Here is a 23,566-nt window from a genome sequence, read left to right on the forward strand (position 1 = left end):
TTGTAACAACAACCAGATTTGTAAGTGGTAGGTTTATTGTGTAACACATGTCCTAAGGTCTGTACAAAATATGCATACGAAGATATCAACCCTTTCATTTCCACGAGATCGACGATTCTCAGTGTCATGGTGACAAGTTGAGAAACATTTCTTATATTTTTGAAGAAATAATCTGATTTCTCTCCACCTTTTTAATTGGGAGAACGTAACCTTTTTTTTAGCTCTAAAGTGAAAGGGTTCATAGTTCATTCCGTTTGGCCATCGCACGAACGTCTAATGCAGGTCGCATTGCAAATGTTAAAATGCTCTGTTTAATTTTCGCGCATGTTGAGAGACGCATCAGGAAGACAGCTGACCCTCCTCTGGTTCAGCGGGCGCTTCTGATTTGGATTCTTTCTTTTCCTCACGTGATCTACGACTTCTCTTTTTGGATACCAGTTCCCCCTCTTCTTGTCCATCTGTGCTCGGGGCCTCGCTCGAGCCTTTATGACGTTTCCTGAAGAGAGTCGAAAACGTCATGTATTGTTTATTCGACCGTTCCCTCTATACTACTATGAAGACTTTATCATGACGTCATGGATCTATCACTGGCTGGTCCTAGCAAAATACATTTGGCGTCGAAATGACGTCATGTGACGTAGCTGATGAAGCAGATCGGTCAGTTTACTACTAACGTACTCACTTTTCTCGCGTGTCCTTTGACCTTTCTCTCCTACTAGACCGCTCCTTCGAAAACAAAAAAAAAAGGTTATTCAAACAAGTTAAACGAGCGCGATCTCAAATTGTATCGAATATTGTGGTGTCTCCAGCTAGGTCTGACCTACCTCGCGCTTATCTCGGTCGCGGTCGCTGCCCTTGTCCCGATCCTTGTCTCGATGACGGCGACTGCTACTGTCACGCTCGCGTCTTTCTCTGTCACGCTCTCTACGAGGTGACCGGTCACGGTCGCTGTGTCTCTCTCGGGTCCTACAGTTCGAAAGCTAGGAGTGAGATTGGCTTATTGGGGAATACCGAGCCTCGTGCGAGCAGCGTCAACATCAGCTATAATTGCGGGCACCGTCTCGGCCGTTTGATCACGAGACGAAGGAGGTGTTTGCTAAATACTGAACAGCACCTACCAACATGATGTACAAACCGCGCAAATAATTATGGCTGTTTTTTGTTAGCAATACTGGTGTTGCTCGCCCGGCTCCACATCGTTCTCTCTTACCAAGTTAGTCATCATTACCCTTTCCTTCATCGACTCCCCCTACTCAACATAATGGGTCCCATCAACGTTTTTTCTGCCCTAAAAATTGTTTTATCATTTCTTTTTTTTCTCTCCATTTTTCATTTCTCCATTGCCCCCACCATCCACCCTTGATGGTCGTTCCCCGTTCCTTTAGCTGCCAACTTCTTATTCATATCCTGTCACCCTTTGCTCCCACCCACCTCTATCCCTCCTCGCCCTTATGCCCCCATCCCCTACCGTTCTCTGTGCTCTCTGCTCCTCTCACGATCCTTATCCTTATCGCGTTTTTTATGTTCCCGTTCGCGCTTTCGGTCTTCCTCGCTGCTCCCGTACTCGCTATCCTCGTCACTACGCATGCGCCCGGGACTCTCGCCACCAGGCCTCATCATGCCCACAGGAAACCCATCGCGATTGAAGTTCGGCACAAATCCTCTTCCGAGCGCCGCATCCCAGGGCAGCCCGTGTGGAGGGGGGCCCATCATCGGCGGGAATGGCTGCATTGGATCTTGAGAAAGAGAAAATTGGAGAAAAATTAAAAAAAAAAAAAACTAATCGTGGACGAATTTGACAGAGCGTACAACCGCCCACACAGACAACTGAACCCAACAAATTGCTGCTCAATAAATGGAACCCAATAAACTGCTATGAATCAATTTGTATGAGTGCAGTCGCGCGCGCAGACAATGGAACCCAACAAACTGCCGCTCAAACAATGGAACCCAACAAACTGCTGTGAATCAATTTGTAAGAGTTCAGTCGCGCGCGCAGACAATGGAACCCAACAAACTGTCGCGATGGCATGATCGTATATGACAGACAAGTAGGCTCAGCGCTAAAAGACTTTTTTCCGGTTTTTAGCAAGACCACTTCAAACTTGATAGATTATAAACGCTTTTGCTGCAAATATAATGACAGCACTTCTATGAATAAACTGTAACTGGATTGAGGAGATTTACTTAAATTCAATACCACAATTACGTCATCTATAAAGATCGTCAAACAAATCACGCAAACGCGACAACCTAAAAGGAGATATAAAAAACTATCAACAATTTTTCTTCAAACCCATGTTCTTTATTCAGCTATTTATAAATTTGTAACTGTAATATAACGCTAACGCCAGTGCGATTCTGTAACATTTTAAACTTCGTAGCGCTTGCGATATTGTAAGACTGGGAGACGTAACCATTCTTCAAGCTCCCTACGTGAAGCGACATTATTTTAGTGTTTTTGTGTTGAACTTATGTCCAGTCGTATGTAAGACGAATTGAGTGACAGAAGTGAATTATGCGCAATCAACTACACATTTTACGGAAGTCGGAGTTTTCAATTGATGACGTCATCAAGAAGTTAAGTAAAATCCTTAATTATCCTGTATAGGCCGCCCATTACTCGCATTTGTGCATTAATATCACAACAATTAGCGGGTGGATGATAATGAACAAAACATAAATAAATATAATGGCTCAGTTACCCTATTTTATTGTTGTTTCCAGAAAACAGGCCAAATGAACGAATGCAAGGAGAAGCCGCATTTTATCAGCAGCAACAAAATTTAGAAGGGATAAATGCAAAGATTGAAACAGGCATGGCAGTCTAATGCCCACTCAGGGCAATACATAAAAAAAAAACAGGAACAAGTAAGCAAATGATGCGAATCATTAGTCAGAAATAGCAAATGCCTCGAGTAAGAGAGAAATCCTGTTCGCACTTAGATATCTGACCACTGACGAGTGTAACGTGACCTTAGGCCTTCTAGGGCAAAAACCATTCTTTTCATGTGCAGGGTAAACACCGCTCTTTTCATGTGCAGGGTAAAACGCCATTCCTTTCAATTACCATTACAAATGAAAATACATACAAATAAACATGGGATAATCGACCTAGATCATTTGCATGCATTTGTATCAGGAACGGCACATGAAAGAACGCCCTGCACATGGAAAGAACGGCGTTTGCCCTGGGTCGATGATGCGTTTGGGCAAAGATTGTGGTAGTATCGCTCTGAGCTCCCTGTGCCCGTTTTGATTAAAACATTCCCAAGTTCTTCTCGAGAATGGCCTTAATGACATGTCTTCTCTTCAAAGTGATACTTCCTTTTCTTTTTTGAAGTGCCTCTGTCGGCCGCCATTTTGTCATTCTAGCAAAACGCCAAATGCGAGAAAGCATCCATTTCCATCCGCTCGTTTGAGGAAGCTATTGGGACATTTTCGATGGAATATGGTAAATGAATCTCATGGAATATGGTAAATGAATCTTATTGAATATGGTAAATGAATCTTATTGGATATGGTAAATGAATCTTATTGGATATGGTAAATGAATCTTATTGAATATGGTAAATGAATCTTATTGGATATGGTAAATGAATCTTATTGGATATGGTAAATGAATCTTATTGAATATGGTAAATGAATCTCATGGAATATGGTAAATGAATCTTATTGAATATGGTAAATGAATCTCATGGAATATGGTAAATGAATCTTATTGAATATGGTAAATGAATCTTATTGGATATGGTAAATGAATCTTACGGAATATGGTAAATGAATCTTATGGAATATGGTAAATAAATCTTATTGAATATGGTAAATGAATCTTATGGAATATGGTAAAAGAATCTTATGGAATATAGTACATGAATTTTAAAGGGTTTTTTTTGGGACATCTTCAAATAAATTATTGTTTTCAATATTGGTTGAGAACAATTACAAAGGTGTGTTTGACTGAGGCAAATTAAACGATTGAATTTGAGTTAACCATAGGTTGGGTGGATCTAGCTTTTCGCTAAGGGGGGGGGGGGGGGTGGCTGAGTAGGGGGAGGGGGTAATTTTTTGTTAGATATGGCTTTCTGGTAGCCCCAAAGGGGGAGTGGGTTAACCCCCTAAACCCTCCTCCTAGATCCGCTACTGTTATATTTTCATTACTTTATCTAAATGGTGCAAGGTCAGCGAGGTAAACACAAGTCTGACTAGAGAGGCTGACTGACTCTCTTTAAAAAGGTGGCAATTCTACACAACAAGCGAACATGTCCATTTAAAGTATGTGAAGTTGCTATCAAAACCTCTAGACTTTGCATCCTCTTTTATTTCCCTTTTTCAGAAACTGACAGAGAACGAAAGTAGATGTAAAAAAAAGCCGGAAAGAGACGACTTCTAATACAAAACGTTGAATGGCTTTGACAAATCAAAGGTTGTCTGGGTCGTCGACGCCTTGCTAATTGCAGGCTCGCTCGCTCTGTTATGACAGACGAACAAATCGTAAAATATTAAGAAAAAGTTGCCAAAGAGGCTTAAAGTACAAGACGCATTTCACGATTCAAAAAGGATGATACGTGAAATTATAGAAAGAAAAATCGTCCACATAGTTATAATGTCAGCGTGTAAACATAAGTAAATACGTGTCAGCATACGTAAATAGTAAAGACTCTGTAGCCTAACATGCTTTAGCAAAAGAATTGAGGCTTAAATTTAAATTAAAAGGTAGATTTAGTGCGGTACTAAGATGCACATCTAATTTTCATCTATTTTCGCAAAAAAAGTTTTGTCACTCAAGAATCTTTTTAAAAGGCGACTGTAAACCTTCGCTCGCATTATCAAAATTTGATAATAAAAAAATTATAAATTAACTGCAGTGTGCAGTTATTAAATTAGTGATGATTGATACTGAACCAATTTGTTTTACGAGATCAAGTGTTGTCGCGAATATCTAGAGACGGAGCTGTCAGGAAAGGAGAGTATCGATAAAAGGCTCTTAAAGCACTCGATCAACTACAACACGCCTTGATACGGGATCCATTTACCAGGGAAACTCCAGCTTTCAGATCCTAGCTTCCGAGCTCACACCAATTGGAGCACTTCAAGTAAAGTAGATCTCACTGTCTGGATCTCGACAACTAGTTCAATTCAGGGGCTTTGAGACTGACAGATTATAATGTAAAGGAATGGGAGAATGATCGGCAATCGTTAAGGTGGATAGTCCTTCCTCCTTTATTTGTGCCTTAGTAGGGTTCGACTTTTTCATCTCCACATCGTGTGAGAGAACGACTGCGAAGAAGAGAGTATTAACGGAAAAAATACTGAAGTATTCTATGTGTAAAAGTCTTTTTGGGATTTAACAACTGGAAGGGTCGTCTTTTTCCACGTGGAAGGTGTAACTAGAGCCCTTGATAAGCGATTGATCTGACTATGCTTTTTTTTTTCGCTTCACTGGCCTTGGCACTTGTCCTGCAATATTCTTTATTCTCAACTGTGACACCTTTTCTCATGGTGATGTCTCATCAAGTATACTTTTTTTCGAAACACTCTGAGAATGAATAATCACGCGCACTTGATGGTTTTCTAATCGATCTTTCGCAGTCTACTTAGATATTGTTCGACCGTGCGCAGGGCAAATATCTTATCCTTTTACTCGAGTTTAATCGTCGAAGGTTCCAGAATTTCCATACGAGCGTTACACTGGCAGTAACACCACGTTATAGAATAGTGAACTGCAGCCGGTGAGTCGTGCACCTTTGGAGCCAAATTTGAACATGGTGCCGGCTGAATATCAAAAGAAATAAAGCCGACAAAAAATCGCCTAATACAAGAAATAAAGAACTAAAACAGGGGGAGCAGACTGGCGCTTTCTGCTAAAGTTTTCTGCGCAGTTTTATCGTTATGTGATATCTGAGTAATGTTTGGGAATCGTTTGTTGGGTGTTTTGTGTGAAAAGAAGTGTAGGAGGATAGCTAGAAGCGCCTACAGGCACGGAGAACACTAACAATACAATGCATTACATTCAGTATTTGGGTTTTAGCAGTGTTATCTCGTCTTAAACATCCGACACTAGTTATTGGCGAGAAACAAGCTTAAAAACCATAATCCATCCTTTTGAATTCTCCCAAAGGAAATCATAGTCCGAGCAAATTTATCGAATTTCTATCGTAGACAGATTTTAATTCGATGCTATGGCTCGAACTAGGTTATTTGATCTGGCCTGACATTGGATATTATCTCGACAGAGTGAAATAAGGGCAAGCCGAGGAAGGAAGTGTTATGGCTTTACATGTTTATGGAAGGATTTTGCCCCGCGAAAACATATCTAGATATTTATAAATTCACACTGTTATTTCCTCTGTTTTTACAAGATAACACATAATGGACCATAACTAAGCATTCAGCTTCGCATATTTGCGTTATCTTGGTCCTTAAGTAATAGTTTACTTTTCTATGTCCATGTTACAATTAGGGCGCGATTCCCCAATCTCGCTGAAGACTCCAAATAATCTCTCTTCAAACAATAAACGATATTTCTTTACAAGTATTCTTTTAACAATGAACGATGTTTCTGTACAAGTACTTCTCAATGTTTTTGCTTGAAAAACACTTTCAAAGAAATAATTTCGTGCTAAAAATAACAAGTTCACTTCGTTTTTTCGGCATGTTCGCGGCATTTAGCCTTCATGAACATAAACAAGTTTAACAGTTTTACTAGGTTCACTTTTTTGCACTGTGAATCCAAATATTACAATATATATAGTCTTAACAAAGTATGAATTTTGGAGGTAATTTGTTTTGGTAGGAGAACTGACGTTCCGCAAGGCTTAAACCTAAGTGTACTATCACTTGACGATGAGAGAATAATCCCTAAAACGAGCTCACAATCCAAGGCTTATTCTATGATTTAAGTACTGTTCACGCAGAATTCCGTGAAATTTAGAAACACAAGAGAAAACACACGAGAGACAAGAGAAACACACACGTTTTATGGCTTCGGCGCTGTTTCATCCTATTCGCTTTTCTTGCAACGATAATCGATCCTCCCATCAAATTGACTTTCTCGTCGCAGTTTCAGTCATATTTGGTACTATTATTTTATTTAGGAGGCTCATTCATTTGCTGTTTGCTTTCAACAAAACTCGTTAATTCTTTGCGCAATGACTACTTTTCGACTTTTCCACATCCATCCTCCGGTTGTCTTACAATGAAAGTTTTTTTCTTGCCGGTAATACTACTATCACAGAAAGTATATACCAGCACTAGCCTAAAATTCGAAATGCAACGCCTCGCCAAAGTTGTTTATCTTAGTTTGTTACTCTCCCTATTATAGTGTTATTTTTCTCGCGGCGAACAAACATTTTGTGGAACATAGCTATGTGAGTTTCAGTCAGACACAAGCAGGATTTCTTCCTCTCACAGTATCGTGCTAGACCCTCGCTTCCTCCCCTCTCGTCCATTGATATTATTGCTATGCAGAAACGACATTTTCATAGAAGTAAACCGCTCGGAGACGGAAAAGAACTTGTTGTGCTCAAAGGAAGGGCTGGCGGAGCAATGGCGCAAATGCCACTTGAACGCCTTGCGAAACTCATCGCTGATCAAAGTATAGATGACGGGGTTGGCTGAGCTGTTACAGATGAAGGCCACCACGCAGAACTTAAAAAACAAGAGCATGTACCTAAAGCCAGAAGTATCGAAGAAGATATCAGCGAACCTGTAAATGTTATACGGGAGCATTGTCAGCGCGAACACGACCACGATGGGGGTCAAGATTTTGAGCGCCTTGAAGTTCTTCTCGTTGAAGTGATCGTTACGACGAAACCCGGACTGCTGGCGGATCTGCAGCCGAAGTTGAATACTCTCCTGCAGACGTGCTCGGATTTTGATGTAGGTAAACAGAATGATGCATAACGGGATAATATACGTTAGGAGCAATAACTCAGCTTGATAGAGCCTGAAGTACAAAAATTTCGAGAACTTCGGGAAACAGTAAAAGTCGCCGTTGAATTTCTCGTAGCGCATACTGAAGAAGAGAGGTAGGACGAGCAGTAGGAATGAGACGACCCACACTAACGCGACCACGAGCTTCGCATGCTTGCGAGTGCGGTGCGGGTCCGGGCTGCGACCTGTCACGATACCGCGGTAACGATAAACCGCGATCGCGGTAATGGACGCGATGGAGACGCCGTGGAAGATATCGCTGAATGGGTACAGCACCTTGCATCCGAACCAGCCGAACGGCCAGCTAATAGCCTCCGTCCGCACTAGCCCGAACGGCACGCTGAATATTAGCACACCGAGGTCGGCTATCGCGAGGTTCAAAACAAACACATAAGCTATGGCTTTGTATAGACGCTCTTTAAACACCACAACACAGACCAAGACGTTCCCGAGAACCCCAACAGCGAATATCACAACTTCAATCGTCAAACGAAACACCATCAGCCCGAAAGGCTCGGCGAAAAAATCCAGATATTTCTGCGGCGTATCTAGGGACGAATTCCGAGAAGCGTTCGTGATGTTCATTTCCAAGAGTTGCGCGTTTGTTAGTTGTCTATTGGTGAATGTTATTCTTGTTTCTTTGCAGAAGTGTTATCTTACGGCGGTCTTTCGTCAAGTAGTGTTGAAGCAAGTGAACAGCGCGGGTAGACCACATGTAAATAACTAGTCCAATGGTGCTGTGACGTCAAGGCCGGCGCGCAGAGGCAATATGGTTAAGCGCATCGACTTGTTTTCCATTCAGCGGTGACTAGTAGCGTGTTATCAAATAAATAAACCATTTCTTCGCTTCGCAAAGGAAGGAAGCGTTCCGCCCTCTAGCGATGCTGAATATTTCACGGGTTTTCGCTTTGTACACCTATCATATTTACGCATTTGTTTAGCGAGCTTTTACTGGCAATGTGGGCAGTGGGCATATTTCGCGCGCTTTTTAACCGAAACTTGACGTGCTCATAGATTGTCTTTTTTTCTTTCGTCTTTTCGGCAGCTCGTACAAAACTACGACATTGAGTCTTGCTGCGCAAATTAATGTTCATTAACAGCACTAAGCACTCGCATTTGGGCGCTCTGAGAGTTCCGCTAACTTCAAAATGAACGCACTAATAGACGAAGCGGAATACGGTGGAAACATCACGGAGCGAGTTTCACACCATCGCCAGCCAAAAGCGATTGACAACGATTTATCCTTTTTGTCTTATTTAAGTAAAATTGCTAGGATTTAAAATCGCAAGGGGACATTAATTACACACTTCAACGCAGCTGTTCGCGTCTCGATATTTCATGTGAACAGACAAACTCGGGTTTGTCTTACAGAGTCAATACAAAAAGAGAGGCTAGGGTACACTACACTCTTGGCGGAAACGAATGTCCGAGCTTGTCGCCGGTTGTTTGCCTAGCTCGCTAACCAGAAGTCCCTATTAGAAAAGCTTTCTGAATGCAAATGTGGGGAAGTTTATTTGTATTCGACGATTGTCGTAACAGAGCACTTATCCATGTTTTCGTCAAACAAAAGGAAATTGGATTAATGCATGTGAATACTTTAAAAGGAAGGGAACACATTCGAGGCCTAAACACGACTTCGGTTAGGTACGAAGCCAAGAAGACTAGATGTTTGGAAGCGTCTAACAGAAAACAAACGAGGAGGCCTTGAACAACAATCCTAGAATTTTCATGTTAGGGACACCACTTGAAACGAAATATGAAGTGAAACTTGAAATCACTTATTTCTCGAACTGAGATCTTAAATTCCATTTATGAAAATGGATTCGTTGTATTAATAGTCTCTAAAGAACTATAACTTTGATCATTGCATAGGCTCATATCTGTGTCCAAAGTATTACCCCTACACGGTGGGAAAATCAGCATGCAGCAGACTAAGTATCTGGAATTGAGGTTTTTTCTTACTCGTTAAGTAGTAATGAAACAATTACAGAATATATGGTCTAAACTTACTCGGGCACATGCGAACACCTTCAACACAATCAACGAAAAAACTCCCTTTGGTAAGAAAATAAAACTCTAAATGTCAACGAAGTTATCCTACAGATATATTAACGTTTCGTTTTGCATGTATGTTTCGACGTAGAAAAAAGGCTGAGATCTATGCTAGATGTTATTGCTATGAATTCCCCATTTGGGCCGAAGCTGTGCGCTGAAGCACGCAGGGTGTGTAATAGATTTGACGAATTTCCTGCGCGTCCAGCATGTGGGAGAGACCCTGGAGTGCAAATCACTATAACACATTTCACCCCTACATATTATATCCATCACAACTACAAGTTTGCCATTAAGATAGAAAATGTAATCATTTTCAAATTAGCCGTCAAGGGTTGAAGACAATACTCGAGTAATGATATTTAGCCAACGGAGTCAACCCGTTGGAAATTGCTTTTTCGCAAGTTATGGTATTCCTTTGTCTTTCATCATAAAATATCCGTCGGAATAACAATAGACTCGTAATTTACTGATAACGATAGCCATTCATTACCCCTTGGAGAACATTGAGCAATGTACCAGTCGGGAATTATCTCAAGCGGAGATGTTCGTATGTACGCCCCACGGTGAGAAGAGGAATCGTACCTCTAACATGGCTGAAGGAGGTTGTTTTGCTGTGGTGGGAAAGTGCACTTTGGCGTGAAAATAAAGTCGCATGAAAAAAAGTAAATGCCGTAAATTTTATAAACATTTTAAAGATATAAAAAATAAAATCACAATACGTTTTATATTCAATCATGCGCGAAAATATATATTTTGTAAAAAAATATATATATTTTTGTCCCCTAGATGTTCTCCTAGAGAAAAAAGGCGTTACGAAAACAAAATAAAAATATGTTAATGTCATCCGTTACTGAATTTCATTACACGACCCCTCGTGAATAAATCAAAACACATTTTCTAATTAATTTTGTGCGAAAAAAAGACATTTTTAGAGTACATGTTTTTGCTTACTAAAGCTTACTAAACGGAAAATAAAGGGGAAAAACGAAATATAGCAAATCTCATTAGTTGTTAGTCAACTAAATATATAATTAAAACCGCTCAAACCTCTAAAACAATACCCGAATGTAGAGCGTCGCCCTTAATTAGCTTTTATCACAGCATTTTAGGAAATTGGGCGATCACGACGGGAATTGAGTGGGTCGACGCGGGAGCTAGAATCGCTTTTTATATCCAGCATCCGTGCATGGTAAGAGAACAAACCAGTGCCTCATAGGTTACTAGGAAAACATAATTCACTTTTTCAAAGTCGCTTTAAAATTCTGATAATATATAATTCTGTCAGGAAATCGTCAGTAATTTTATTTTCAAAGGGCTAGAAGGGATAGAATGGGACGAAATATTAAAATATTTTTTCTTCTTTTATAATAAAAAAAAGACCCGAGATAAAAAGTAGCGCAAAATATGTTGAGTATAATTCTTAATCGTTTCAGTTTTGAAAAAGGAAAGTGATTTTCTGATAGAAAAGAACGATGTGATTTTTTTTAGAACATTCTTAATTCGTATTTTATCTAAATAAAACACAATTCACACGAACAAATAAAATTCTCTAGGTATAGATAAAACCTAATTTACTGTACAGTGATAATTTAAGTTGAAAACAATCAAGCAATATACGGAAAAGCGAGGCTCCCGGATGGCAGGATCGAACTAAGATCAAACCAGCCGCTTAGAATTCCACAGATAATAACACCGCCATTTAACAAATATTGTGCAGCTAGCTCAAGGCGATTACTAAAACCTTTGAATAACCTCACGTAGGATAGAAGAAAGAGTAGGAAGGGGGGAGGGGGGCAATCATCAGAAAAGTCTTCTATTAAACGGGCAAATTTTGAACCCCCACCCCCCCCCCCCCCACCCCCCACCCCCCTCCCCGTCAATTTTGTATCAAGTACATCCCCCTTCACACACCTGCGGCCCCCTTGGAAAAATTTAATCACGGTGACAAAGTATGCAATTTGTAGTCCTATCGGGGGTCCGAGAAAGCACGGACCTTTTTGATGGCAGACTAAATTTGGTTACAATAATTGCCTTGCGCTTCCAGTTCGCGGTCATAGTTTACGAAGCCCTCGCAATACGGCCATCTTGAACATGACTTGCAGTCATCCTAAATCAGCAATTAATTACTTTTACTTATACATATATAGAATATTGGGTCAATTTTTCTTGTCATTTCAGCTCAGTTAGTGAGTGTTTATCCAAATCAGCAAAGTAACAATAATAACGATGGTGAAAAAATCCCAATATTCCCAATATTATAAAAGAAAGTTACTGACAGAATATTGTTCTATCTGTTGGGAAAAGCATGTGACAACATACCAAAACGAATATATTGCACCTAAAACGTGAATACTAATTTAAAAGAATAGTAATAATAACGGATTATTACAAGAGAGCGATTGTACCCACATTGCCTATAGAAAGCGGTGTGCGCAATAACACAGCGAAACAAAGCTCTCTTAAAATAGTGAAGTTTTCATTTACAAACAAAGTTTTAAAGAAAAACAGGTAGCTTAAACTATTTAGTTTCCAAAAAATAAAAATAAAACTTTTATTTTAACTGAGGGGATTTTGTATCTAAAACACGTTTTACTAAACCACACCCATCAAAAATGGTAAAAGTAAAATTATTTTCTCCTGTAATTAATCACAACCACAAGAACACCATCCTAAGCGCGGCAAACGACTAAGGCGCCAACGGTAACTAAACTATTTTCTAAAATTTCCAAATATAAACTGTAACTAATTGTACTATATCTTTACAGATTTAGAACTTATCAACATACTTGAATCATCAATTGTAATAAACTACGAGCTTGGTAAAGATGTTTAAAGCGTTGATGTGAAACCCGTGCTTAGCGATATTCTTTTTTATACGGCCTGTTCTTCCCTGCTAGAAGCGAAATACAAAGGCCTCTGCTAGCAGGGAAGGCCTGTTCAAAATCATTAGGAAAACAGAAAGATGAAGTTGTATCTTTTTTTTTAGAATTTCATGAACCAGTCAGGCGCCGGTTTCTGAAAGGTCGAGATCCGCGTCTTATCCCAGGTTAAAATGCGCAAATCGTGGGTTAGCTAACCTACGGATAACTGACCGTTCCCGAAAGCCAAGTAATCCCCCGATTTGCTAACTCTGGATTAAAAACTGGTTTGGCGAGTAAAATTCACACAGTATACCCAGTAGATCAATAGATCTCCTTTGGTGGGTTTTCGCAGAGAAGACCTACAACGCTTCTACATCGCCTGTAATTACCTCCATTTCATTGCCAAAAATGTGATTTGCAGGATTCGAGTTGGTGCGTGACACTAGCGAGACAGATACGTTTCAAGGATCAATTTCATGTAGCTTTCTGTCTGTCCCAGCACAATTTTCGAGTCAGCATCGCAACGAAGGTCGAATAACAAAGCGAAATGTTAGGACATTTGCATTGTTTTGTGTAACGTCTTATTTGTCGACAACTTCATAATATTAAACTTTATTACAAAGTTTGTGAGGCCTGTTTTACGCCAACGTAACTGTAGGTTAGCTAGTTAACCCACCTAGCGAGCAAGGTTAGATTTGACCTCCAAACTATAACCCAGAGTTAGCGCTTACCAGCGTTTCGGACGTTACCAGAACTAATCCGGGGGTAAAAATGTAATTGTGGGTTAGGGCAAATCTAACCCTGGGTTAGCGCTAATCGGCTTTTCAGGATCCGGCCCCAGGCCCCAAGGATGGTTCAAAGGCAATTAAAGAAACACCAAACAGGCAGTTTCTATGCTTCCCCGGGAATTACTTTGCATGTAAACTCATTCATAATCGGTTTTTAAAACAACCGCAAGTAGGTGTCACAGTAGGACCACCAACGCTATGCAACCAAGGCGAAAACGAGCCGAATGAGCGAATGGGAAACGAAAGAGAGCCGAACGAATGGAAAGGCAACGGAAGTGACCCGAAAAAATTGAAGGGGGAAGAAAGGTCGCTGGCGAAAACGGAAGGGCAATTAGAGTGATCCCGTAAAAATCGGAGGTCAACGAAAGCCGAAAGTGCGGATAAAAAGGAGATACAAGAAAATGCCGAATAACCGGAAGGGCAACAAAGAGAGAATTGCCGAAATATCAACGATCATGAGCCTAATGTTGTGGTAATTAGAGCGTTTAGCAGAAACACACGCGCCAACGCCATAGCAAGAACACGAAAATGAATTTATTGCACTTTGTTTCGACCAGTTCTCACAATGCTCTGCTTGTCTATGCGCTTGCTGTTGTAATCTATTGAAAACACAACTTTTAAGCTGAGATTCGCTTTTCGAATGTTTTACTGTACGTCTGAAAATGGGGTGCTCATGCGTGCCTTAGGAAAATACCCTCTTTCGTTCCTTCTAAATAATGCAATCACGAGTTTATCATAACAGATAGAGAGGCAAGAGGTTTCCATGAATGTGAATTATAGTGAACTATAAAAAGGATAATAGATATGTGGTGAGGCTATGGATAATATGTATCTGGGTGTGTACAATACAACCAGTATGTGAAAAAAACACCTTGGAATAACATGTGCGTATGTAAATCGAAAATCAACCAGATGAAGTGCAAATGGCGAATGCCAATTGTCGAATGTCGAATATGTTTATACGTCTCGGCTTGCATTATCAGTAAAGAAAACCTTGAAGTATGAACTCCAAATATACCTTCAAAAGCGCAACGGAATTTGCTTTGGAAAATTTTACTACGCCGACTAGAAAGATACGCAAAAATATACCTCGTCAGGGGCGTACGCAGGATTTTAACAATTTGCAGTCAAAGCATTCAGAAGCTGAATGAGGGCGTGGCCCCTCATCCCGCATTCCCGTAAAGATTTCATAGCTCCCGCTTTGGGGTTTGAAATTGGCGTCAATGCGTCAGACTTTTGAAAATATTACATGATCCTCTGTCATCCTGGATCTGAAATAGGACTTCAGTCGTCGCGTGGCACTGAACCACATAACAATATGTTTGGAAATCATCTGTAGACTACCATGATTAAGAAAATTACAGTTTTTATCCTCATCATATATACAAAACTACATATAAAAATGAATGAGTAAACATTTGATTTTTTCCCTTCGTTAAGCAAATAATTTTTTTTGCAGTCCAGTGACTGCAGGCCTTTAGGCTGCGTACGTCTATATTGGCAATTTTCATTTTATCTTTTTGTCACAATTTTTATTTTGGCGGGAAATCGCCAGGAACACGCGCGCGTTTGCGAATTCTCTAAGGCCTTTCTAACACTCACCTCCAGGGAAGAATGGCTGCATGCCCTCCTCGAAACCCATTCGTGGACCCCTGGAAAAAATTTGATAAACAGACATGTTAAGAACAAAAATCATGTTTCAAAACTGAAAAAAAAAAAAACAAGATTCAGTTTAATTTTAGAGTGTCATTCGACTTACTGGACGGTTTATTTTAGACATTTGAAAAATTCTATTTAGCAAAATATAATTAATATAATCTAGCAACAGAAAGAATGAATAGACTTGTACATTGATTTTGGTGTTGTATGTCGTTTATCTGGTGTCGTTTATCTGGTATCGTTTATCTGGTATCGTTTATCTGGTGTCGTTTATCTGGTGTCGTTTATCTGGTATCGTTTATCTGGTGTCGTTTATCTGGTGTCGTTTATCTGGTGTCGTTTATCTGGTATCGTTTATCTGGTGTCGTTTATCTGGTGTCGTTTATCTGGTGTTGTATGGTTAGCGTTCACTGCACCGATAGATAAACGAATTTAGTTTAGATTTATCTTTTTTTATTTATTTTATTTTTCGGTCTTTGTAATCACTTATCTACATTTTGTCATCATCTGATTAGTCTAGCGATACCACAACGCCCGTAGCTAGTACTGTTTATTCAAATTAAAAAAAAAAAAAAAATCCCTAAACAAATCCTGGCTATTTGGCATATATCCCCGAAGCAGTACTCTTGCAGCGGACGTCACCTTTCATCCATCCCGGGTGGGAATTCTCCTGGTGTTGGCATGCCAGGCATACCAGGAAAACCACGGCCCCTGCCCCTCATACCACCACCGCCACGACCTGGAAAACCTGGAAATTAATGAAGCATTTGACTTATGAAGTAGGGTGGCAATACAAACAAAAGCATTGAATTATGAACTAAAGAATTATGAACTAAACTTTTGAAAATATTATATTAAAAAAATATCCAAACTGCGTACACGATACAGCGGACTTCAGATATAACTTAAGCTCAAATAAACTTCTAGTGAACTGACCTTTTCTAATGTACTCCTCACTAACTAAAAAATGTTCTAGATTAACTGGGTTAGGTAATTTGCTTATCTTTACAATGCGCTACAGCACCACTTTGGCAAAATTGTAATTCAGAATTCTTATTACTTACTTCACTGTGCTACAGCACTAACTGAACTTTTCAACCCATTTTTTTTAAGTTCTTGGAACCATTAGGAATATTTTTTCTTTAAGATGTGCAACAGCTAAACTTTCTCACCTATTAACTTCAATCCACTAACTAAAAGTTGTCTCACTTTAAAATGTATTACCGTAGTACTGTGTTGCCGTACTCACCCATTGCTTCAAACTGCATGTGGGCCTGGTCAGGTCCAAATCCAGGGGGCATACCATGAGGTGGCATTCCAGGCGGAAGCATTCCAGGTGGAGCTCCAGGGGGAGGCATGTCCCGCCGCCCGGGACCATACTGAGGTGGCATACCATGGTGGACTGGAATGGGAGGGCCGGACATGGACGTTGTTGGAGGTCCACTGATGGGAGGGTGATGTCCCATATTGGGATCTGACGTTGGGGGGAAGGGAGGGGGTCCACCAGGGGGCATGCCAGGACCACCTGGTCCTCCTGCAGTAGGTAGAGGTTTAGTTAGAATTATATAAAAATGAAATTGGACTACTGTAACTCTCCATCCGTGGAAAGGATTTGGGCATTATACGAACAAAGATCCCGGTGACAAACATATCCACTTCGTAATGCGAGCCCCACACCCGCAACAGCGCGACAGATGACTCCCCTTACAAAACGTACACACATGACACGTTGATTTTCCTAATAATATTAATGCCGCATTTAATATTAATCCATTCTGCCGTGCACTCTTGACCAGAGTGCCTATAGTGGAGAGTTGATTGTGAAACTGTGAATAAATGTATGGAAACTGTTTCATACCTGGAGGAAACCTTTTGCCCATGCCTCTGCCATGCATCATGTCTGGTGGGACATCGTCACCCATCATGTGAGGTGGCACATCCTCGTCATGTCTACGGCTCTCAACTGGATCAAGCAATCAGAGAATCAGAAAAGAATTCTGGTGCACTTATGACATTACTACAGTATACAAACAGAGCTGGCTAATATTGTTACAGCAATACAGTAGCTTGTTTAAAAAATAAACCTCTGGGAGTACTGTAAATGATCTAATTAATGCCCCCTATTTAAAGAACACCCCCTTTCTAAATGACGCCCACCCATGTACACTTACAAATTTGTTTTAGACGCCCCTCTATAACAAACGGCCCCTCCCCCTCCTTGCTCCCCTCCCTCGCGCTTAAAAAACAAATGACATAGGTATTCTCCTAATATAAATCAAATTCTAATTATAAAATAAATCTAATTTAATAAATTCTAATTTATTAGATCATTTACAGTAACTGATAAATTGCCCGATAATTGAACTGATCGAACAAATCATTTATGATTGCCATTGTTAAGCTGGGTTCTAGCAGCTTATTTAGTACTATATTCATACCTTTTTAAAAAACCAAAGCCAAATATAAAGGTTTCTCAAGTAACCGGTTTTTTGACCACTGCTCACCCAAAGTGTTTTAAGTCCTAAAACAATCTGTGTTAAATATTGGCAGTACTCACCTCTAGACCCCACTGCACCTATCACATCAATACTGCCCTCTAATTTTCTCTCCGGCGGGGGGCCGGCTTTACGGGGACCACGCCCTAAAATACAGAGAATATATCAAAGGATGTTTAATGTAACAAGGGTAAAAAACACTGTGGAAAGCTTGGATACTGCTGACTAGGTACAGAGGTGATTCACCTTGACAGGCAGAAAAAAAGAACATAGGGGGAAGTAACATTTGCTAAACAAAAAGCTAGGGGTAAATGGATTAATAAACCTGGATTGTTTTTTTGATAATCCCTTCCATTACTCAAACTTCAACAGCAGTTTTTCCCTTTTAAAAATTAACAATACTTTAGATAGGTATCTCACCATCCATGGGCATCATCCCTGGCATGTCGATAGGACCACCAACAGTAGGTGCAACATGATGTGACTAGGAATAAACAGAAGCAAGGGAAGTTTAGATTTTGCTTTGTCTCATAAACAATGTGGATTACAGATTAACATAAAGACTGACAAGAGCAGCATGAAACCATACAATATCAATGAATCAGAAAAAAAAAGGATGATGTGAATAGAGGACACTGCAAAATAAACAATTTATTGCAGGTGTGTTTTTAATTCCCCGCATTAAAAGTTCAACAATGTATACTGTCCTCAATAGAAGCTGTAAGCCACCTTGAGTTTGATATACTACACTCCACTCCACTAAGGGACAAATGAAAATTAAACTCTTATTCTTGTTGGAAAATGCTACATTTTGGCACACTTCCAACAGACAAGCATGTAAAGTACATGATGTCTTCATTGATTGTCATAATAGTGTAAATTTAAGTTTGTAATGGAGACTTTGTCTGTGGTAGATGTTTAGAAATGAAAAGTGAAAGAAACTGAGGAACAAACTCACAAATATTTTCTTTTGCATTGAAAGGTCCATTCTCATCCGTCTCTGTTTTTCACAGTATTGTTTCCATGTATCTTCAGTGAAGCCATAATTGAAATAATCTGTGATGTCAGCACCTAGGAGGATATATAAGAACAATTTAAACTAACTGCACAACCTACTTCTTGCAACCTGATTCAAATAAGTACCCCTATCAAAAAAGGGCTCTTTTTATAGGATAAGCCACCTTAAATCTAAAAAAGCACCCAATGCAGGACATCTGTTGACAAACAGTCAGCACTCTCTCAACGAATATTTCTCTACCATTTAATAATGTTTTCTTAAAGGCCTATTGTTATTACATAAGACCCAAGTTGGCACATGCACAATAATCCATGATATAAATTTGGAACAATTGCATAGCTTTCAAAATCACCCACTCTCAAATAAATCCCACACACACGGGACTATATGATTGGGGAGATAAAATTTACTACCAGTTATTCTTATTTGCGTTTTCATCATGACTATCAGGCCACCAAATCAGAGATGTTTTCACCCTTTGGTGTTACAAAGATTATTTCATGCTGGCTGCTCAAGTATAAGCACAATGACGCACAATAAAGTGCAATAAAGTCTCACCAGGCTGTCTCCAAGGCTTTTCTTCTGAAGACTCCAAATCATACTCATAAATTCCAACACCATTTACTGTCCCTTCAGCATTTACATCTACAGTTTTACTTCCAGCTCCTGTTGAAAGAAAATAGAAAAAAAAATATTGCACTCATTAATTTCCCTATCTTCAAGTTCTCCTCCACAAAGGCAACCACCCATATCAAGATAAGGATGAATCGGCTTTGCATTCGTACTTTATGTTGAATATTTCAGACTTTTGTTAACTTGGGCTGACTGTTTTCAGCAGTCCCTCAGATCATTGTAAATGTGAGGGTTGCCTCACTACTGTATCAGAAAGATTAAGATTTGCCAGTGGATTTCTGTATCAGTACAGTACTATGAATACTACTTGCTTCACCTTGCTCTAACTTAAAAGCGACACTGACTCCTATCCCTGATGTGTTAACAAGACTAGAGTACCAATCAAAAGCTAACTAAACAGTTGTCTTAAAAAATTTATTCAATTTACCCTCAGGGTGTTCCTTGAAGGATTACATTAATAATTAGATCCCCATGTTTAAAGACAAGAATTTTTTTATTGAATCGCTACAAGATGTCCTCAAGTGGAATTTGATTAATAAAACGTTCTGAAAGTTGTCAGCATGGCCTATATATTGAGTATACCTGTCTCACCTGGTGTACAGTAGCTTTAGAAGCAGCATGGCCTATATATATTGAATATACCTGTCTTACCTGGTGTAGCTTTAGAAGCAGCATGGCCTATATACTATCGAGTACACCTGTCTTACCTGGTGTAGCTTTAGAAGCAGCGGCACCCCCCTTGAAATTCCAGTTGACAGGCGTAGCATATGGTGCACTAGAGGCGACAGGATATCATTAATGACTTATACACTCTTCAAATCTTAGTCAAAAGCAGCTTACCCATAACCAGTGGCAGATGTATTTATTTCACCAATAGTGACCTGCACATCATCATCATCATCATCATCGTCATCATCATCATCCTCTTCATCTTCATTGCTCTACAATAAAGAATGTGTATAATCTATCAGGGTTGTCCTTTATGCTAACTACCAGCAAATTCTGCCAGCTAAAGAGGCAATAACTAGCTACATTATTGCTTTTGTTAACACTTGACATTAAGCCTTACTTAAGCTGGGTAAATTTTCAAGAAACTTGTCATAGAGTGACGTAAAAAAATATTGCAACATTTGAGTGCAGTAAGCTCGGTACAAAAACGTGGTGACCGTCCAATAATTAGATGCAGTTTTCTACTGTGGTACAAAACTCTGGTTTTACTGTGGGAAGGATGTACAATACACCAACGCAACTACAAAAAGTACACATGATTCCCATGACATTGGTCTATAAATTGATATTCTTAGTCTTAGTCTTACTTATTTTCAATCCTTTTTTTTAAACTTTCGAATGAAATTGTAAATAAACCAATTTGTAAATAAAGTTCCGATAGAGTTTATTCGCAAAGGAATAAAACATGTGAATGTGTGAAACGTTGAACAAAACTATCATGAGGAATGTGGATGTGGATGTGCAAATGTCGGAAGACGAAACTAGTTTGAGGAATCATTTCTCTGTTTGTAAAGATCATTATGTTGGGAAGACTTTTGTAGACTGTTTTCATGAAGAAACTTTTAATCACTAAATGCTCACTCAACACCTAAATTTGTGGAAATTCGGAAAACCTTTCTTCGCTGGGATCCACATGTTGTTGTAAAGATTCGAAAAACCATTAGTAATACGCTCCTCAGACTTCGAGAAGCATGAATGTGTAAAAAAAAAATATTGTTTTTCCAGCTACTCCGTACGCTTTAGTGTGTATGAATGGAACACGACGCTTGGTAAAGCTGTGCATTAATTTTGAATAGCGAAGTGAAGGCTTGCAAATAAAAGTCTTTAAGGCAAACAACACCTATTGTTAAGCGTAAATGTGTGATATTTATAAGAAAGACAGTGATCTGCGCAACCCTGAGGTCTTCAAATCAAGAATTTTAGATAATAAAACGGGTCAGTTTTGAAACACACAGTGAAACAAATTATGATTGGCATTTAGAGAAATGGTTAATCCTAAATGATTTCTTAAATTCAACTCACATTTGAAAGTCATCAATGTTTTTTTTTTTTTAGTTTCATGATACACAAATACTAGGATATACTTAGCAAATGTTTTATTGCTAAATATTTCTATTTCTGAAGTCTTTCTAGCTTGGGTAACAATTGAGAAACGTCTGCTTACAAATTTCAGCTGTTAACTGTCGTTATGATTGAAGTTCAAATCATTCAGTTTGTAAAGTTTGCTGTCTCACACGTGCAGTTCAACTAAACAGCAAACAGACTTTTCTTGATATACAAATTAAATTACTCCTTATGTACATTCAGCTCTTGCGTAGTACTTACCATTTTTACTCATGTAAAATACTTACATTTTTCACACAAAAATGACCTCCAAAATCGGGTTGCGTATTATACATGAGACTTGTTGTTACAAATTTGCATAATAATTAAAACAAATGAAAGCTTTTGAGTATTTCAATCCGCAATTAAGTTAGTCAAGTTATTTAAACTAGGCAAGAGGTCGTTTTGACATACCAAATCTTAATCATTGAAAAAGTCTGGATAACACGCAGTGAAGGACCCAGGCGAGACAGAAGTCTACTTGTTTTTGATGTCTACGAGGAGAACGTCATGATTCTTTTTCAACATACTTCTCACCTAGTATTTTTGTCAAGAATATTTACTTTTCTATTTTTTGTTTGGAAAATTACCTAAAAAATCAGAGTGCATATTAAGTGCATATTATACATGAGTAAATATGGTAACAGCAGACTTCGGCCGCAGTTTTATGAACTTATATTCATAATACAGTCAACGCGGCAGAACAGCGGTTTTCTGAAAAATCTTAGGCACTGTCTCCACGATTTTGCTGCGGAAAACGTTGCAATAGTTTTTGACATCACTGTATAGATCCCATCTAGTGTATACAAAGAATACAAGTCTCAAAACAAACATCTCATTACCAGTTCCCCAGCCTCTTTTGCATCATCTTCTTCCTTTACTGCAACAGCACCATTTTCTGTGGGCTCCATGTCTTTGGCCTCTGTTGTCTCTGTTTTTTCAGTTTTAGGAGCTTCTGTACTTTTACCATCTGTCCCACTGCGATGTAAAAAAAATAATAAAAAATAACCCTAACTTTTAAACCCAGTAGTTGATAGGGCAAAGCTTGTAGCAGTGGCTGAAGGCACACAGTTTTAGGAAGGATATATTGAGCAAATGAGGCTTACCTCACACCCACAGCAAATTTTCTAGCTACAGTCATGATACCCAAATGTACTTTTTACTCTACTAAAGTCTTTACATCCTCTTGTATAAGAACATTGGGTAATGTAGCATTTATATTAAGTCTTTCTTACCTTTGGCCTTTATCCTGAGGCTCATCTAAAAATATATATAAAGATCAAGTTAGAATGTAAATAGCACCAACCCAGCACACCTGGATATTGACAGCAAATTTGGATCAGATGATGTAAAGCAACACCAGTGCTGTGATTTTAATAAAAAGAGGTCATAATGACAATACAATGACAATACAACAAAAGCGTTATATTTCTTCAGTCCATTTCATTCCATTAGTCATCTCTTTTTTCTTTAAAAAATCTCAATTACATTTGAATAATTGATCGTTATAAAAAGAAATAAATCTAGCTCAAAAGTCGTCTATCTGTCATTTGATTGGGCCTTTTCCAACTCTTACATATTCCCTTCTCGGCAAATTTAGATTAAGACAAAGTCAAGGCACCATCTATCGCAGTTTTGCGACGGGATACAAAAATGACTACCAATTTTTATGTCTAAAGAGCACTGGTTATACCGAGATCAAGATCTTTCTCCTGTTTCTATGAGAAGAGTTGGTGGCAGTTGGTTTTCTGATAGTATGCATGACTACTAAGGTACATTCAAATAACCCATATTTAAAGCACCTAAATGGTTTCTCACAATAGCTGGCTGAATATTTAAATATTAAAAAGAATCATGCTATTCAAGGAGCTTGAATATACGATGCAATCTTTACCTCCATATAAAAACTGTTCATCGTCCTCGGCATCGGCCATCTTGGATTTGACATGTGTTGACTTCGCGCATATTTTATTCTAGTACCCGCTGATGCACGATAGCTTAGGCTCAATA

The 23,566-nt window shown here is 39.1% G+C and overlaps 2 protein-coding genes across 2 annotated transcripts; both read right to left on the reverse strand.

The window, feature by feature from the left end:
- Positions 1 to 17: 17 nt before the first annotated feature.
- LOC5506052 (pre-mRNA 3'-end-processing factor FIP1) lies at positions 18 to 23,549 on the reverse strand. Its single transcript, XM_032374432.2, has 17 exons — positions 23,451 to 23,549; positions 22,792 to 22,816; positions 22,399 to 22,534; positions 20,285 to 20,385; positions 20,152 to 20,219; positions 19,370 to 19,477; positions 18,752 to 18,864; positions 18,214 to 18,277; positions 17,856 to 17,939; positions 17,157 to 17,261; positions 16,548 to 16,832; positions 15,941 to 16,046; positions 15,242 to 15,291; positions 1,469 to 1,736; positions 825 to 966; positions 683 to 726; positions 18 to 496 (listed from the first exon to the last, which is right to left on the reverse strand). Exons 1-17 carry the CDS (start codon positions 23,488 to 23,490, stop codon positions 340 to 342), a joined length of 1,896 nt encoding a protein of 631 aa, XP_032230323.1. The 5' UTR covers positions 23,491 to 23,549; the 3' UTR covers positions 18 to 339.
- Positions 4,174 to 11,285, reverse strand: LOC5506053 (galanin receptor type 1). Its single transcript, XM_032374437.2, has one exon. It carries the CDS (start codon positions 8,518 to 8,520, stop codon positions 7,408 to 7,410), a length of 1,113 nt encoding a protein of 370 aa, XP_032230328.1. The 5' UTR covers positions 8,521 to 11,285; the 3' UTR covers positions 4,174 to 7,407.
- Positions 23,550 to 23,566: the final 17 nt, after the last annotated feature.

The sequence above is a fragment of the Nematostella vectensis genome, chromosome 10 (assembly GCF_932526225.1).
Source record: "Nematostella vectensis chromosome 10, jaNemVect1.1, whole genome shotgun sequence".
Lineage (NCBI taxonomy): Eukaryota > Metazoa > Cnidaria > Anthozoa > Actiniaria > Edwardsiidae > Nematostella > Nematostella vectensis.